Here is a 19,321-nt window from a genome sequence, read left to right as displayed (position 1 = left end):
CCTCGCAATCAGTGGTGCATGCGCACAGGGGATTCTCGGCTGGAAGCCCGGCAGACGCCAGACACCGCCGGAGAGAAATCTCCTGCGCGCATACGCGGGAGTGATGATATTGCGGCTCCGGCCACCCACAGCGCCAGAGCCGCGATACCCGGAAGAAACGCAGAGGGAACATGTCAGCTCCCTCGGCGTGGATCGGGACAGATGTTGGGGCCTCGTTCTAAGGTAAGTATTTCGTAATGAGCTAGTATGCGGTACATACTAGCTCATTATGCCTTTTCCTTTGCAGGTGAGCAAAAAAAAAATTCAGCGGGTATACAACAGCTTTAAGGGAAGTTTACCTACAGCTGGAAAGAACCGATTAAAGGCCGGCCACAATCGTTTAACGGTGGCACAATGGCTCTCCTGTGCGAAGCGCCATAGGTGGATGGCGGCTCGTGCAGGCGGTGCGAGCTCGGTTGGACCTGCGGGTCCGGAGCACTTGATGTCTTCCGGCGGCCCCCGATTGCCTCTTACACAGGAGACATGACCGGGATCTACTGTTTCCAGTGATCAGGAACAGTGATCGCTGTCATGTTCCAGTAAGCCCACCCCCCCCCAAGTTACAAATACTCATAGGGAACATTGTTAACCCCTTGATCGCCCCCTAGTGTTAACCCCTTTCCTGACAGTGACATTTAGACAGTAACCAGTGGATATTAATAGCTCTGATCACTACGTAAGTGTCGCTGGTCCCAAAAAAGTGTCCAATCTGTCCGCTGCAATGTTGCAATTATGCTAAAAATCGCAGATCACTGCCATTACTAGTAAAAAAAAAAAAAATCAAAATGCCATAAATTGGCATAAATCTATTCCCTATTTTCTAGACGCTATAATTTTTGCGCAAACCAATCAATATACGCTTATTGCAATTTATTTTTTACCAAAAATATGTAGAAGAATTTATATCGGCCTAAGCTGATGAAGAACTTTGTTTTAAAAAAATAAAATAAATGTGGGATATTTATCATAGCAAAAAGTAAAATTTATTTTTAATTTTTTTCAAAATTGTCGTTCTTTTTTTGTTTATAGTGCGAAAAATAAAAGCCACAGGGGTGATAAAATGCCACCAAAAGAAAGCTCCTAGTGCCGATTCCCAAAAATTGCTCTGGTCATTAAGGGGGTAATGCCTTCCGGGGCATGAAGTCGTCAAACACGTCACAATTTTCTAGGTAAATATATTTCTAAAGGTGCTATTGACATGAAATTTCACCACATGTCAGCACAACCCATGTAATCCATATACACAAAGAAACCAAAACAAATTGTTTAGTAAAGTTGAATGACACAGGGAAAATGTAGTGAACACATTAACTGAAATGTATTTATTACTTGGTACAAAATCCTTTGTTGGTAATGGCGGCTTCAAGAGACATCCTGTATGGAGAAACTAGTCACATGCATTGCTCAAGGGTGAGTTTGGCCCTTTCTTCCACACATTTTTAAATCTTGAAGGTTGCGTGGACCTCATCTATGAACTATGATCTTTTTAGTTGTTTCCATAGATTTTCTATTAGATTCAAGTCAGGTGATTGGCTGGGCCATTCCTGTAGCTTTATTTTCTTTCTTTATATCAATTGACCACTGGGCACTTAAACACCCTTAATAACCAGACCAATTTTCAGCTTTCGGCGCTCTCACATTTTGAATGACAATTACTCAGTCATGCAACACTGGACCTATATGATATTTTTGTCCTTTTTTTCACACAAATGGAGCTTTCTTTTGGTGGTATTTAATCACTGGTCGGTTTTTTATTTTTTGTGCTATTGTTTCTGTTATAAAATTTAGCAGATTAGTAATTTTTTCTTCATAAATTTTGGCCAAAATTTATACTACATATCTTTGGTAAGAATAAGTACAAATTTGTTGATATTGTTTGGTCTTTGTGAAAGTTATAGAGTCCACAAGCTATGGTGCCAATATCTGAAAATTGATCACACCTGAAGCACTGACGGCCTATTTCAATTCTTGAAACCCTAACATGCCATAAAGTTACAAATACCCCCCAAATGACCCCTTTTTGGAAAGAAGACATTCCAAGGTATTTAGTAAGAGGCATGATGAGTTTTTTGAAGTTGTCATTTTTTCCCACAATTCTTTGCAAAATCAAGATTTTTTTAACTTTTTTTTTTTTTTCACAAAATTGTCATATTATCAGTTTATTTCTCACACACAGCATATGCATACCACAAATGACACCGCAAAACACATTCTGCTATTACTCCCGAGTACGGCGATACCACGTGTGAGACTTTTACACAGTGTGGCCACATACAGAGGCCTAACATGCAGGGAGCGCCATCAGGCGTTCTGGAGCACCCAGGACAATTCTGACATTTCTCTCCTACATGTAAAAATCATCATTTATTTGCTAGAAAATTACAAAAAAATTCCAAAACATTATATATGTTTTTTTAGCAAACACCCTGGAGAATACAATGGTGGTCGTTGCAACTTTTTATCTCGCACGGTATTTATGCAGAAATTTTTCGAATGCTTTTTTTTGGAAAAAAAAGTTTTGTGCTTTAAAAAAAATAAAAAAAAACAGTAAAGTTAGCCCAATTTTTGCATAATGTGAAAGATGAAGTTACGCTGAGTAAATGGATACCTAACATGTCACTTTTCAAAATTGCACACGCTCGTGGAATGGCGCCAAACGTCGCTACTTAAAAATCCCCATAGGCGACGGTTTAATTTTTTTTTTACTGGTTATATGTTTTGAGTTACAGAGGAGGTCTAGGGCTAGAATTATTGCTCTCGCTCTAACGTTCGCAGCGATACCTCACATATGTGGTTTGGACACCGTTTTCATATGTGGGCGGGACTTGCGTATGCGTTCGCTTCTGCGTGCTTTAAAAAAAAGGGGTGCTTTAAAAAAAAAAAAAATGTTATAGTTCGTTTATTTTAGTTTGACTTTTTTTCCCCAAAAATAAATTTTTTGGTCACTTTTATTCCTATTACAAGGAATGTAAACATCCCTTGTAATAGGAATATGGCATGACAGGTCCTCTTTACAGTGAGATATGGGGTCAATAAGACCCCACATCTCACCTCTAAGCTGGAAAGCCTTAAAAAAAAAAAAGATTCTGGCTTTGATCGTATTGGTGAGTCGGTAGAAGCACCGGAGGGCGGCGGGAGGGGGGATGTCTATGGCTGGGTATTGCAGGGTATCACCGACTATGGCTGGGTATCTCAGAGTATGGCGTTGCAGAGTATTGCGTTGCAGAGCATTGCATGATATTGGCGGGTGTTGCAGGGTATTGGCGGGTGTTGCAGGGTATTGGCGGGTGTTGCAGGGTATTGGCTGGTGTTGCAGCGTGTTGCAGCGTGTTGCAGGGTATTGCAGGGTATTGCAGAGTATTGCAGGGTGTTGCAGGGTGTTGCAGGGTGTTGCAGGGTGTTGCAGAGTGTTGCAGGGTGTTGCAGAGTGTTGCAGGGTATTGCAGAGTGTTGCAGGGTATTGCAGAGTGTTGCAGGGTATTGCAGAGTGTTGCAGGGTATTGCAGAGTGTTGCAGAGTGTTGCAGAGTGTTGCAGAGTGTTGCAGAGTGTTGCAGAGTGTTGCAGAGTGTTGCAGAGTGTTGCAGAGTGTTGCAGAGTGTTGCAGAGTGTTGCAGAGTGTTGCAGGGTATTGCAGGGTATTGCAGGGTATTGCAGGGTGTTGCAGGGTGTTGCAGGGTATTGCAGGGTATTGCAGAGTGTTGCAGGGTATTGGCAGGGAATTGAGGGGTTAAATTTCGGTGAGCAGCGATGTGGGCACTGCAGATGCAGCCCACATCGCTGCTGACACTGATCTCTTCCCCCTCCGCTGTTCCGATCGGTACAGAGAGGGGGAGGGAGGAACCGGCGTCGTAACATGACGCTGGTTTGTTTACAAGTGATCACTCCGTCATTTGACGGAGCGATCACGTGGTAAACGACCGCGATGAGCGGGCGTTTAACATGATCCGTGATGCGCCGGCTCCTGTGGCCCCAGGGGGCGCGCGAGAGCGGAATTCTGGGAGGACGTCATATGACGGCCTCCCAGAGTTAAACAACCGCCCTGTAGCCGTCATTCGGCTATGGGCCGGTTGTTAAGCGGTTAAGAGCTTGGCTTTGTGTTTGGGATCATTGTCTTGCTGAAATGTCCACCCTTGTTTCAAATTCACCATCCTGGTAGATTTCAGCAGATTTTTATCAAGGCTGTCTTGGTACATTTTTACATTCATCCTTCCTTCAATAATATGAAGTTTATAAGTACTGTATGCTGAAAAACATCCTCACACACCATGATGTTACAACCTCCAAACTTCACTGTTGGTATGGTGTTTTTGGGGTGATGTGCAGTGCCATTTGACCTCCAAACATGGTGTGTATTATGGCATCCAAACAGTTCAATTTTGGTCTCATCTGACCAGACTACATTCTCCCAGTATTTCACAGACTTGTCTAAATAGTGTGCAGCAAACTTTAAATGAGCTTCAGCATGCTTTTTCTTCAGCAGTGGAGTCTTGCATGGTGAGCATGCATACAGGCCATGGCGAGTTGAGTGCATTACTTATTGTTTTCTCTGAAACCATTGTGCCTGCTAATTCCAGGTCTTTCTGAAGCTCTCCACAAGTGGTCCTTGGCTCTTGGACAACTCTTCTGATAATTCTTTTCACGCCTCTGTCAGAAATCTTGCGAGGAACACCTGGTCGTGGCCAGCTAATGGCGAAATTATGTTCTTTACATTTCTGGATAATGGCCCCCAACAGTGCTTACTGGAACATTTTAGTAGTTTAGAAATCCTTCTGTAACATGCCATCAGTGTGTTTTGCAACAGTAAGTTTGCAAAGGTCTTGAGAGAGATCTTTGCTTTTACCCATCATGAGATGTTTGCTGTGTGACACCTTGTTAATGAGACACCTTTTTAGAGGCCATCAGTTGAGACTGAACCAGCTGGTGATATTTTGCACTGACAAGGGGCAGGGGGATTACTTTCTAATTACTTATAGATTCCAGATGGTGTCTTTGCTTTCCATGCCTTTTTGCACCTCCCTTCATGTGTTCAATACTTTTTCCCTGTGCATTCCATTTTATTACACATAACTTAATTTCTGAACATATTTGTTTTGGATTGCATGGGTTGTTACCGACATGTCAATAGCACCTTTAGAAATATATTTATCCAGAAAAATGGTGATATGTTCAATACTTATTTTTCTTTTTCATACATCATGGGACACAGAGTCGGGTTAATATTAATTACCTGCTGGGTTATACTTCATCTCCAGGTGAATGGACATTGGTAGACCAAAGGTCTTTAGACAGGAAGTGATCCCCTATATAACCCCTCCCATACAGGAAGCACTTCAGTTTTTTTTTTACCAATGTCTGCAAGGTGGATGGTACAGTTTGAGCTCTCTGAGCTCCAGGTCTCTACACACAAATGGTTCCAAAAATCAAGGGATTGACCGATCGGATCCGTTTGACACAGGCTTTAATGCTTAGATGAATGGTACCCAAGCCTCTCAAAGACTCTAGATTCTGCGATGTTTTGCCTGTACTATGGCTTCCGGACGCTGGACCCTGCGGAGTGGAAATCTTGGACACTACAGGGCTAAGGCATTTCATGCAGGGTGCTATACTGGTCCAAGGGAGTGGACCCTAAACATGAAAGGGTACCCAGTCCTTGAAGGTCTAAGTGACAGTAACCAGCCGTGAAGGGTGAAGATTGGGCCCTTGGCTTCTAAGTGGCCATGGGCCTGGACGGGTAGTTATTTTTGGGTGTCCTAGTGATTCTAACAATCAGTCAAGCTAGCTAAAGGCTTGGACACCTGTGTGCGGTGATCATACGGGGAGTTCTGGGCTAGCTGTGGGTGAGTGCAAATTGTACCTTTTGTGCTTGTGTCTGGCTGTTTTTTACCTGTACGATGGTGCACTACAGTGTGTGTCATTTCGCCTTGATTCGCCATGGCGCATGTGCATTCGCAAGAGCTTGGCCAGGCAGTTTGCTTGGCGGCTGTGACGCATGCGAATTTGCCGTACATGTGCTGTAGCCTTTATCTGGACGCACGAAGATACACAAATAGTCACGCCCACTCACCAGGACCTTGTTTCGGTGCACACCTAGCTTATTTAAGCTGTGTATGCCAAGCATGTGGTGCTTCCAGAAGGCAGCTGTGGGACACAGAGCAGGCTCTGAACAGACACAGTGGTTAATTTCTCCTTACCCGGGTCACGTGAGTCAACAGGTGTTGCTTGGCAGGCTAACGGTGCTTGGCAGGATTGTTGCATAAGGGCTTGGTGAGCCCTATTAAAGTACTCTTTGTTTGCGGCATTGAATGTCTTCCAAAAAGAGGAGTGGGACTAACAATACAGAGAAGGGCACACCTATGTCACTAGTTCCTGATGAACCTAGTCGTATCCCTAGTGTTGTATCCCCTGAAAGACCAGAGGCTTTCAGGCAATCTGAGCCGCTGCACCTATCTGGTATTGTGCCTACAGTCAACACTGCTGCTTCACCCTTTGTCACTAAGGGTGAACTGTCCACAGCCCTAGCCAGGTTAGAGCACAGGATTGCTTGCATGATTGCCTCCATCCCACATGGTGACAGGAAGCATGACAGATCCCCCTCCCCGGAGTCTCCTTGTCTGTAGCAGGAATGGGTTGAGTATGGGGAAGAGCTTAAAGCTCAGGATTCAGTGGAGTGCCCAGCTGATGAGTCTGCTTCTGAGGAATCTGGACAAGAAGATATCCTCTAGATGTCTGCCTCTCAGTTGCAGAGGTTTTTGATCCTGACTCTGACCTCAATGGTTCGTTCTGCCTTTAAGTTGCCTCTTGCAGAGATAACTGAGCCCCCCTGATCTTCTTTGGAATCTCTGAGACCTTTTCAGGTCGCACCGACTTTACTGCTACACCTCGTGCTGGAACAGGTGGTGTATATCCCATGGATGAAAAGTTTGTTAAATAATTGAGCATGCCAGCCGTAGATGCAGCAGTCTCTTCCTTAAATAAGAACTTAACTTGTCCGATAGATGATGCACAGGGCTTGAAAGATCCTGATAAGAAATTGGAGTTTAATAAAGGCTTCCTTTTCTTTGGCCGGTTCAGCCATTCAGCCAGCTGTTGCAGCAATTGGTATTTGCCAGTCCGTAAAGGATCAAGTCAAATGGCCGGATAAGCCTAACCAGGAGGATGATCTGCCTGAAAGTAAGACAGATATTCCTTGAGCGCTGTGTTTTGCTGTTGATGCTTGAAAGTATTCAATATAGCAGGTTTCTTGGCTGGCTCGCCTATCTGTACATATGCACAGACTTTTATGGCTTAAGAACTGGTCAGCCGAGCTTCCTTGTAAAAAGTTATTGGCAGGTTTCCCATTTCATGGGGAATGTTTATTCGGTGATAACTTGGACAAATATATCCAAAATAAGTCTACTTCCGGTGAAGAAAAGCACCAAACGTCCCTCGATTAAAAACCTAGCGACTGCTTCCATCAGGGCGGTTCCGCCACTAACGGGGCATTAGGGGAAAGCAGCAAGGCCAGGGCCAGAAAAAGCCCTGTGTCCAAAATTCTTCTAAACCCAGCACCAAGCCCTCCTTTTGAGGGGACGCCCCCACTCCATCGGGTGGGGGAAGGCTGCTGCACTTTGTGGACATTTGGAAAACAACAATTCAGGATGAGTGGGTCACCTAAATGATATCTCGCGGTTACAAGCTGGAGTTGCGGAGGTTTCCCCCTCGGAGGTTTCTAAGATCTGGCATTCCCCTGTATCCGCCAAAAAGAAATGTATTGCTTCAGACACTACATTATCTAGTGCATCAAGGAGTGATTGTAGAGGTTCCTGTATACGAAAGGGGCACAGGGTTTTGCTCAAACCTGTTTATGGTTCAGAAACCAAGCGGGGACACAAGGCCCTGTTTAGACCTAAGGTCCATGAACAGGTATCTATTGATACAATCCTTTCGGATGAAGTCCATCTGTTCAGTAGTAACCTCACTCCAGAGGGGAGCCTTTCTAGCCTCCTTCGATATGAAAGGCGTATTTACACGTACCTATCTTTCAGCCTCATAAGAGGTTCCTATGTTTTGCAGTAGAGGAACGTCATTTTCAGTTTGTGAATCTACCATTCGGGCTTACTACAGCTCCCCCTGGTGTTCACAAAGGTCCTAGCACCAATACTGGATCTTTTAAGGGCCCAAGGGATTCTGGTGCTCGGGTATCTGGATGACCTCCTGCTCAGAGATCACTCCGTACAGGCTCTATAACAGAGCATATTATACACAGTGCGGCATTTGAAAAGCTTAGGCTGGATCATAAATACCGAAAAGTCAGCCTTGAGATAAGCTCAAAGTCTAAAGTATTTAGGCCTGATCCTAAACACGGCCCAAACAAGAGTATTCTTGCCACCTGTAAGGATCTGTGCCCTGAAGGATTAGGTGCATCAGATAAGGGGCACCAGGCAACCCTCCATTTGGCTCTGTATGAGTCTTCTAGGGAGGGTGGTATCTGCCTTCGAGGCAGTGCCCTATGACCAGTTCCATTCCAGGCCCTTACAATAAGACATTTTGTTGGCTTGGAACAGAGGAAGAAAAGCCCTGGATTATCCAATGTGCTTATCTCCTCAGGCATGTTTAAGCCTAAACTGGTGGTTGCAGGATCAGAACCTGCAAAAGGATTTTCCCTTTCTCCCGGTAACTTGAAGAGTACGGACTACAGAGGCCAGTCTCTCTAAGGCTGGGGAGCAACCCTAGACGAGCTCTCAGCCCAGGGGAAATGGTCAGGGACAGAGCAGACCCTGCTCATAAACGACCTAGAAGTACGTCTGGCTTTACGGTCCTGGACATTGGAGCTTCAGAACTGCCCCATCAGGGTTCAGTCTGACAGTGCCACAGCAGTGGCCTATATAAACCACCAAGGCAGTACCAGGAGTCGTTCAGCTCTGAAGGAGGTGAACTACATAGTAGTCTGGGCAGAGGGACATGTGGCAATTATTATATCAGCAGTCTATATCCCGGGAGTAGAGAACTGGAAGGCAGATTATCTCAGCTACCAGCAGATCTACCCGGGGAATGGAAATCATTGGGGATGGACAGAGGTCGACCTACTGGCATCCAGGTTCAACAAAAAGCTACAGCAGTTTGTGTCTTGAACAAGAGATCCTCTGGCAATTGGAGCAGATGCTCTGATAGTTCCATGGAGCCAGTACTGGTTTATGCTTTCCCTCCAATCCCTCTGCTTCCACATTTGTGCAATATTCAGAGAGGGACTTTGCAGTCATTCTGGCCCAGAAGGCCCTGGTTCCTGGAGATTGTGAGACGGACAATGATGGGCCACGGACGCTTCCACGTCGCCCCGATCTACTGTTTCAAGGTCCTAAATTCCACTCCAATTTACAGTCTCTAAATGTGATGGCATGGCTATTGAAGCCAGGTTGTTAAAGGACCGTGGCATCTTGGGACCTCTAGTGAATGCTAGAAAAGCTGTCGCTAGGAAGATTTATCATAAGGTCTGGAAGACTTATCATAAGGTCTGGAAGACTTATATTGCTTGGTGTAAAGTAGAGCTGCAATCATTAAAAAACACAATCTCGATTCACCCCGCTAACGATCTCTCCTGCTGAGAGTAGGCGATTCTTTCATATAAACAAGTGGAGAGATTATCTGCTCACTCAGCTGTCAAAAGAAAGCATCCCGGGCAATCTGCCAAATTTAGAACTTGAAATATTGTAACCAACACTTACTACTTAGATCAAAGGGATAGAACTTCTTGTGTAAACAAATAATCTGGGCAGTCTGCCAAGCATTCAAGTGTAAATGCAGGAAGTTTAACCACTTAGTCTAAATCTTTTTCTGACACTTCTTTGTTAAATGTCACACTGTATATCACACTATTTGCCCAGCAGTCTTTCAAATGCATTTTTTTGGGCAAAAATACACTTCAATAAATAAAAAAACAGTAATGTTAGCACAATTTTTTGTTTTATTGTGAAAGATGATGTTACGCCACGAGAATCGTGATCTATCTTCTAAGCAAAAAAAAATCTTGATTCTCATTTTAGCCAGAATCGTACAGCTCTAATGTGAAGCCAGAAAGTGGCATCCTTGGAAATATGTAATTGAGAGAATTCTCTATTTTCTACAGTCAGCTGTGGAAATCAAATTGGCTTTGAGTACAGAGGTAAAGTTTTGGCCCTATCAGTATTCTTCCAAAGGCCTTTAGCCTGCCATTCAGTGATCCGAACCTTTATGCAAGGGGCAACTCGCTTGCTCTCTCCCCCCCCCCCCCCCCCCATTAGGTCACCTATGTGTCCTTGGGACTTGAACTTGGTGCTGTCTGTGTTACAGAAACAACCATTTGAACCTATTAAGGAAATTACATTAGACTTGCTGTCACGCAAGCCTGCCTTACTGATGGCTAGAAGGGTGTCGGTGGCCGTTTTATGCAGGGAACCGTACTTGATCCTTCACCATGGCAGAGTAGTGTTTCGACCTGTTCCATCCTTTTTGCCAAAAGTGGTGTCGGCCTTTCATTTAAATTGGGACATTATTTTGCCTTCTTTTTTCTCTCAGCCTTGTTCGGCGGAAAAGAGACTACTGCATTATTTGGACGTCCAGGCAGTCAAGGTTTATTTGTCTAGATCTGTGGACATCCAAGGATCAGACTTTTTTTTTTTTTTTTTTTTTACCCAACAAGGGGCAGGCAGCTTCCATTGCCAATTGGGTCCATCAATCGGTCATTCAGGCCTACGGTCTGAAACATAAAGCTCCTCCCTTTAGGGTGGTGCTGGTATGCAGCAAGCAGTAGCAGTGTTGTGGTGTCTGTCAGAGTCTTAGGGCCACAAGAAGAACCAATCTAGGAACTTGAGGCTGATATAAGTGATAACATAGCAGAGTTGCCTTGGGCTCTTTATTTTTTTATGAATGCCCTGAAGTATTTAATTTCACACTTGGGACCTTTCAGGATTTTTAGCTGAAAGTACAGGTCAGCAAAGTTCTCTCGTAAAAGCTTTCCTTGAGGCAATTTTTTTTATCACCCACAGGGCTCATCCTCCAGAGCAAAGCCTTAGCCCCAGTTCCACAAAAAAAACTTGGTTCTCAAAGGGTCAGATTCCAGGTCTCCCACTGTATGAAGACGTCCTAATTTGGGTGGATGTTTGCAAAAGAGGGTGTCCCTCTTGTCTCCTGTTTGTTAAAGGTAGTAATCGTGCCACTTCCAGAACAGGAAGGGTTTCCCAATTTTCATTTCTACCAGTTTATGGTTCCATGCCAAATTGAGCTGACCATTAAATTTTTGGATTTGAAGAGTCTCAGCAAATGTCCTCAAAGTATGGAGGTTTTGAATGGCGTTGCTCCAACCAGGGAAATTACTGCCATTATTGGATGTAAAGGATGCCATACCTACATGTTCCCGATCTCGTTTCTTATCAGACATTTTATACGGTTTGCAATATAAAATTTGGTTTTGAGTCTCTGGGGGTGCCCATTTTGGTTACTTGGACGATTTGCTAATAGGAGTTATTTCCTTTTTCAGCTGGGGCACAATTTATCTCTGTTTGCACCCTGCAGAGGTTGGATGGGTTCTTAATGTTAGAGGTCAACATTGATTCAAACCCTTTACCACGCCAGCAATTAGAGGTAATTTAGAGGTGTGCGTATATGGAATTCCTACAGGAAATAGTCTAGGCAAAGGCAGCTCTTGCTCTAGGGGCCTCTGCAGCTTTGAGAGATCAGATGTCTTCCTTCAGAACTCTGAGGAATCCCTTTATGCGTATCTGCATGAGATTATTGGGGAAGGTGGTTGCGACGTTTGGGGAAGTTCCTGTTGCCCAATTCCACAGCAGGCCTCTACAACAGAATGTCCTGTATAGGGACTTGGTTGTTGGATTCTCTAATGTCTCCAGATCCCAGCACTCTACGACCTCTAGAGTGGTAGATGGCTCCAATGAGATTGGAGACGAGGAAATCTTTTCTACCCTTTTTTCCCTGGCAAGCACTAACCACAAACACCAGCTGATTAGAATGGGGAGGAAATAACTTTACCTATTAATATGCAAGAACTTTGGGCTATGGGCCTAGCTCGCATGCACTGGTCAGACCAGCTGAGGAGAATCCTGGAAGAGGTCCAGTCAGACAGTACCATGGGTGTGGCATATAGCAATCACCAGTGAGGTACCAGGAGCCATGCTTATCAGGTGAATCTCTTCCTGTCCCTGGCAGAGCTTCATGTCCCCTCTCTATCCTCAGTTCACATTCCAGGGATAGAGAAGTGGCAGGCAGATTACCTCAGGCATTGGCACTTGTCTCCAAGTGAATGATCCCTCCATCTGGAGGTGTTTAGTGCATTCTATTGACGAGGGGGCAAGCCCTGAGTGGATCTGATAGTTTTCAGGTTAAATGCAAAGCAAGATAAGTAGAGGTCGACCGATATGGGTTTTTCTCTGGCCGATGCCGATATTTAGAAATCATGGCGGCCGATAGCCGATATATGATGCCGATTTTTTTGGGCCGATATGTTAGGCCGATTTTATTTTATTTCTTTATTTTTTTCCTTTATTTATTATTATTATTTTTTTAATCCCCCTTGATCTAACACACCTTTCCCACTGGGGCGTTTTTCAGGCGCTTTTGGGCTAAAAATAGCGCCTGTAAAGTGCCTGCAAAATGGCTCCCCTGCAGTCTGTGTGAAAGAGAGAGTGCTTTCACACTGAGGCGATGCGCTGGCAGGATCTTAAAAAAAAGTCCTGCAAGCAGCACGTTTGGAGTGGTGTATACCGCTCCTCCACCACTCCTGCCCATTGATATGAATGGGCACCACTGCCGAAGCGCATGCAATGCGATTTGGCAGCAGTGCTTCATGGGCGCATTTAACCTCTTCCTTGGCCGCTAGCTGGGTTATATGTGCCCCACTAGCAGCCAAATAGCACCGCTAAAATGATGGTAAAGAGCCGCTAAAACTTGCGTTTTACCATCAACGCTCCAGTGTGAAAGCAGCCTTCATAAGTGATACAGAAAATTTCTTACATTTAAACATTTATTAAACAAAACAAACCTCCAATCAGTTTACTTGTATGTATGATTTAGATAAAAAAAAAAAAAAAAAACCTATGTATTAAATAAAAACAGGTAGTCAAAACTTTTGGACGAAAAAAAAAATGGGCTAACTTTACTGTTTTTATTTTATTTTTAAATAGTGTATTTTTTTCCCCAAAAAAATGCATTTGAAAGACCTCTGTGCAAATGCAGTGTGACATAAAATATTGCAACAACCGCTATTTTATTCCCTAGGACAGTGATGGCGAACCTTGGCACCCCAGATGTTTTAGAACTACATTTCCCATGATGCTCAACTCCACTGCAGAGTGCATGAGCATCATGGGTAATGTAGTTCCAAAACATCTGGGGTGCCAAGGTTCACCATCACTGCCCTAGGATCTCTGCTAAAAAAATATATATAATTTTTGGGGGGTCTAAGTGATTTTCTGGCAGAAAATACAGGATTTTTACTTGTAAGCAACAAGTGTCAGAAAAGATTTAGTCTTTAAATGGTTAAACTGAGAACTTCTACACACAGAGATGACTTCATTCATTCAAGTGTAAACATTGTATCTTTCTGTTCTTTTCTTGGCAGCCTGCCCAGAGAGGAGGAAAGTGTTGCTATGACGACTCAGGCAATTCACACTGACTTCTTACAGAAGTCATTTCAAAGTCCTGCTGTAGTTATAAATCTGCTTTTTATCAGCAAAATCGGCCGATGCCGATTATTTAAAAAACGGCAAATATCGGCCGATATATCGGCCGGCCGATATATCGGTCGACCTCTAAAGATAAGTTTGTCTCCAGGACCAGGGATCCTCAGGCATTGCAGTAGATGTCCTGGTTATGCTGGGGGACTAGATCTCTGATTTGGGCCTTTTCTCCGTTACAGCTTATTTCACACTTGTTACGCAGAATTTGGTTATAAGGTATACTGGTGACTCTAGTAGCACTGCCTTGGCCCAGGAAAATCAGTTAAACACATAGTAAACATGTCAGCGGGTGAGCCCTGGCCTCTACTGGCTCAGCCGGACCTTTGGGCCCAAAGTCCATTTGTCCATCTTTCTTTACGGTTGCTGACTTTAACGGCTTGGCTATTAATGCTGTATACCTGAAGGATAGGGAAGTGTTGGAGGCAATCATTCACACATTTTTGAGGGCCAGGAAGGCTACTTCAAGAAAGATTTACCATTGGGCCTGGACATCTTTTGTGGCATGTTGTGAGGCTAGTAAACTGCTTCCTTGCAAGTATATTGTGGAGCCGGAGCTTGGCTTTCCTCCAGTCTGGAGTAACTATGAAGCTGGCATTGGATATGATCATAGGAAAGTTTTCATCCTTGACTTTTTTCAAAGCCCAATTCTTTACTCTCTTTGGTGCATACTTCTGTTCGAAGGTTGTTTCAGCCTCTCGTCTTATTCAGATGCCTTCTTTTTTTTCCCTCAAAGCCTCAATCACTGGGAACTGCCCTTCACGTGTTAGATGTGGTTCAGGCTGTCAAAATGTATTTGGAAGTGTCTGCTGCAATCAGGCAGCTGGGTTCATTGTTTATTCTTCCTGCAAATGCTGGTAAGGGTTAGGTGGTTACGAAGTCGACCATTTAATGGTGGATTTGTCCACTTATTGCACAAACCTATGGCTTTGAAGGATAAGGTTTCACCCTTTCCCCTGTCATCAGTCATGGTGCATACCTTTTACAAGTTTTTTTTTTTTTCTCTAGGTGAATGCAAGGGCTGCAGAGGATACTGCTTTTGTCTGCAGTGTTTTGCAGGCTGCAAAGTGGTTTCTTTGGGCCAGACAGTGGCTACTGTGTCCTCCCATCATATACATTGCTTTGGGACATCCCAGGTAGGTCCTGGGATGTAAAAAAAAAAATCTAATTTTTGTACTTGCCTATAAAATTCATTTCTTGGAGTACATCATGGGACACAGAGATCCCACCCCTCTCTGGGATTTTATTGCTTGCTACAAAACGTAAGTACTTTCTGTGTGGGAGTGGTTATGTAGGGGAGGACTTCCTGTATGTCTGTTTCTACCAGTGTCCACTCACCTATAGGTGGTGCATAACTCAGGTTGTTATAATTTATAACCTGCTCTGTGTCCTGTGAGCATTCAACTCCAGTTTGTAAATGTTGAACACAGATCCTAATGGGAGTGTTGATTGCCACTTAAAGTGGTTGTATAGTCTACTTTTGAACTTTTACCTACAGGTAAGCCTATAATAAGGCTTACCTGTAGGTAAAAAAATAACTCCTAAACCTGTGTGGTTTAGGAGATATTCCCCTTGCAATGAGCCACTGACTGCAGCGGCGCATGCACACAGGGGATTCTCGGCTGAAAGCCCGGCAGACGCCGGACCTTGCCGGAAAGAAGTCTATCGTGCACATGCACAGGAGTGACAACATTGCGGCTCCAGCCACTCACAGCGATGGAGACATGATACCTGGAAGACACGCCGAGACAACATGTAATCTCCTTTGGAATGAACCAGGTGAGATACTGACGCCTCGTTCTTAGGTAAGTATTTCATAATGAGCTAGTATGCTGTGCATACTAGCTCATTATGCCTTTTGCCTTATAGGGGTATTAAAAAAAAAAAAAGTGTCAGCGGGTAAGAAAGCTGCTAGCATGCTTCAGAACTTTTAAAAACCTGCTAGCAAAATTTTTTTTTAAACATTTAAACGCCTAGTCTGAAAAAGAGGCCTGGTCCTTAACCACTTTCAGGCTGGACCCTTTTGCTGGCTTAAGATCATACCCCTTTTTGCGATTCGCCACTGCGTAGCTTTAACTGACAATTGTGTGGTCGTGGGACGTGGCTCCCAAACAAAATTGACATCCTTTTTTTCCCACAGAGCCTTCTTTTGGTGGTATTTGATCACCCCTGCGGTTTTTATTTTTTGCGCTATGAACAAAAATAGAGTGACAATTTTGAAAAAAACGCATTATTTTTTACTTTTTGTTATAATAAATATCCCGCAAAAATATATAAAAGAAAATTTTCCCTCAGTTTAGACCGATACGTATTCTACACATTTTTGGTAAAAAAAAATCCCAATAAGCGATTATTGATTGGTTTGTGCAAAAGTTATAGCGTTTACAAAATGGGGGATATATTTATGGCATTTTTATTAATAATTTTTTTTTTTTTTTACTAGCAATGGCGGCGATCAGCAATTTTTATTACGACTGTGACATCATGGCGGACACACCGGACATTTTTGACACATTTTTGGGACCATTGTCATTTATACAGCAATCAGTGCTATACAAATGCATTGATTCCTGTTTAAAAGACACTGGCAGTGAAGGGGTTAACCAGGGGGTGGCAGTGTAGGGGTTAAGTGTTCCTAGGGGCATGGAACAGAGATCAGCGTCACTTGTTGCTTGACAGAACGGGGAGATGCTGTTTACAATGGCACCTCCCCGTGAGACGATCGCGGGTATCCCTGCGGCGATCGAGTCCGCGTGAACCCGCGACCGGACTCGCGGGGGTCCCGACTGGCGCGCACGCGATGGCAGGGCGGCATATAAAAATGGACATACCCGTACGCCAATATGCCCGACCGTGCCATTCTGCCGACGTACATCTGCGTGTGCCAGTCGGTAACATGTATGGTGATAATCTGTTGATTTTTAACCCTAGATTTATTTTATTTTTTTCAGCTTTTACAGATAAGAAAAAATCAAGACCCACTGAATTAGACAGATTAGTTTTGCAGAAATATTTGCAGGCTGATGTTGATAACCAAAGCGAGAGCATCTCCTCAAGACCCAAGAGAGCGTCTGCACCACCATCTGATTGGTGGGTAGTAAGACGAGCTGAAAGGAATTCTACATTTGATGTGGAGGAAGACTTGCCACAATCTTCACCAAAAAGCAAACGTATGTCACTGTATATGTTAATAAAAAAAAAAAAAGAAGTTAATCGCTAATTTGTTTTTAACTAGTATTTAAATTCATGATGAGATTGTTATAAGATCATCCATTTGTACACAGAGCAGGGAGATGCTTTAGAGCTGTTATGTATCTGTTAAGGGCTGCGTGGTTTTGTTTCTTAGGTGTAGATATTTACCATTAGCAATGACAGAAGGCATTGTGAAGTGGCGAGTACTAATAAGCAAAATTAGCTTGTTTTTGGTAACCACAAATTTGAGAAAATTTGACTATTTTTATTGGAACTTTGCCATTTCAGAAAAACGCATTTGTATTTGGAGTGTGGAAGGTGAAATAATGACAATATAAATAGGAACTTCACTTGCTTTTTTTTATTTATTTTTTAAATCCCTACTTATCGGTCATGCAGCATTGTCCTTGATTCAGGTATTTAACTGCCCAGTGAATCCAGCATTTTCCTGCTGCAATCAACTTATCAGGTACAGCAGCCCAGGTTCCACACCCCTATCTTTGTTTCTCTCAGTCATCCGATGCCAATTGCCTTGTCTAGGTTCAGGCAGCTGGTCTCTGATTACATAAACCAGTTCCACCTGTTGGCTGTTGTCCTCACTCCTGCAGCTTCCTAGGATTTACTACCTTAATGCCCTGTACACACGATCCAAAAATCGGATGAGAGATCGACCTTTTTGCTTGCTAGTCCCAAGTAGAAATTGAAGAAGTTACTAAAGTTACGAAAATTCTCGTAAGACAGAATAAAAATTTGCAAGTGATGTAATGTGTTGTAGTGTATTTGTATTGTATTTTCAGACGACAACTATAATGATTAAATGAATATCGTATGATCTAGTATCGTACAAGAGAAATTTTCATGCTTGTCCCATTGGATAATATCAGATTAACTGTTGTGATCGGCTATCGAAAGCTAAACATCAGATTATCGTATGATTATCGTATGATCGCTTTCAAAGCAGTATTTTTGTACAATTTTGCGATCGTGTGTACGGGCCATAAGACAAGCTTAATAAATTAGGCTTGGTAAATTCTTGGCTTTTTGTAAATCAAATATGTATCTGTGCGCCAGTCTGTTATAGAACTGCTGCAACCCAAATCCTGGACAGGACTAAAAACTATACAAAAAAACGATTGTTCCTATGAACTAATGAATTTGATCGTGTATAAGGAGAATACATAAAATACATGAATCAATCTAATGGAATAGGTGAATTGACCAAATGAAACCGGTAAATCAATCCAACCAGATAATTCACCTGATGGTGATGAGTGTATGTGGGTTGACTTTGCTCTCACATAAACCATAAAAAGTGTCCAAAAAAACTTTCAATCAAAGATATGAACCAGTTTGCTTATGCCCTGACCTACACGCTCCTGCTGCCTTGTGTGGACATTTGCTCACACAGCCTACTGGGTTACTGTCAAGACCCGAACACTGAGTTAGAGATGCCTTCCCTCCCAAAGCACTTTGGAGTCTCCAAACTCCAGCCCCTGATTCCAGAATTACAAAAGGTAATGTGAGGGGAATCACCCGTGGAAATGTGAGGGGAATTGAAACTGAAACTCTTGCAACTGAAATTTTTTTAATGGAGGAGTGGTAAAACAGAGTCAACGCCATAGACTGGTGGGCAGTTATGCAACAAGATGACATTTCTACTAAAAGGGGGCAGTACCAGCTTTAGATGCGTAAATGATTGAAAATACATAATTTCCTTATTATTTTTATTGCTGTATTTCACCTTTATCTGTAGGGCACTGTTTGAATGCAGACCTAAAGTTTGCCTGCTTAAAAAGTAACTTTCTGTGGAGTGTACTAATTTTCCTGACTGTAATTATAGTGGCAAATATCACCTGAATTTGGGACAAAGTTAATGGGATGCCAAGAAATGGCAAATAATTTTTACTCTTGCGTTCACCGACTGACACAGCTCCTTTCTTAGACCATCAGGTTACGCCACCTTCAGGAGAGGACTAGACAAAACATGTTAACATGTACAACAAAATCAGAACTTTCTAGTTCCGCCCAAGGGGTGATCCCTTAGGTAACAACCCCCCAGCCTGCCTCCTCTGCCTAGTGAAGGAGAAGGACCTAGGAACCCTGCAGGCCCACCGGTCCGTGGATTTTTCTGCAGAAGTTTTGCCTTTTGCACAAGATTAAGATCCTTTGATCTGCTATCAACAGCCGGCTGGGTGACAGGCTGGATACCCTTATCCTTGTAGTCTCCCCAGCCTGCTCAGTGAGCGTGTGCAGACCAGAGCTCCGCGCTGGCTTGGCCACGACATGCCCCCCAGCTCCAGGGGCGGCCGGTGGGCGTAATGCTCCAGGGCACACATATGGCCAGGCTACTGATGTCTGCATCAGTGTGCTGGGCCAGCAGCCACC

The 19,321-nt window shown here is 43.6% G+C and overlaps 1 protein-coding gene across 4 annotated transcripts in view; it reads left to right on the top strand.

The window, feature by feature from the left end:
* The window catches only part of CENPC (centromere protein C), a 522,895-nt gene that overhangs the window by 363,520 nt on the left and 140,054 nt on the right, over window positions 1–19,321 (top strand). For all 4 annotated transcript variants that reach the window (XM_077476133.1, XM_077476132.1, XM_077476131.1 and 1 more), the window contains one exon: window positions 16,696–16,914. In XM_077476133.1, coding sequence (XP_077332259.1) covers window positions 16,696–16,914 — 219 coding nt within the window. The remainder of the gene's footprint in view (window positions 1–16,695; window positions 16,915–19,321) is intronic.

This window comes from Lithobates pipiens, unplaced genomic scaffold, assembly GCF_037356315.1.
Source record: "Lithobates pipiens isolate NorthernLeopardFrog02 unplaced genomic scaffold, aLitPip1_a1.2 Scaffold_13, whole genome shotgun sequence".
Classification (NCBI taxonomy): Eukaryota; Metazoa; Chordata; class Amphibia; order Anura; family Ranidae; genus Lithobates; species Lithobates pipiens.
Note: the sequence above shows the minus strand (reverse complement) of the source record. Positions and strands in the feature narration are given on the sequence as shown.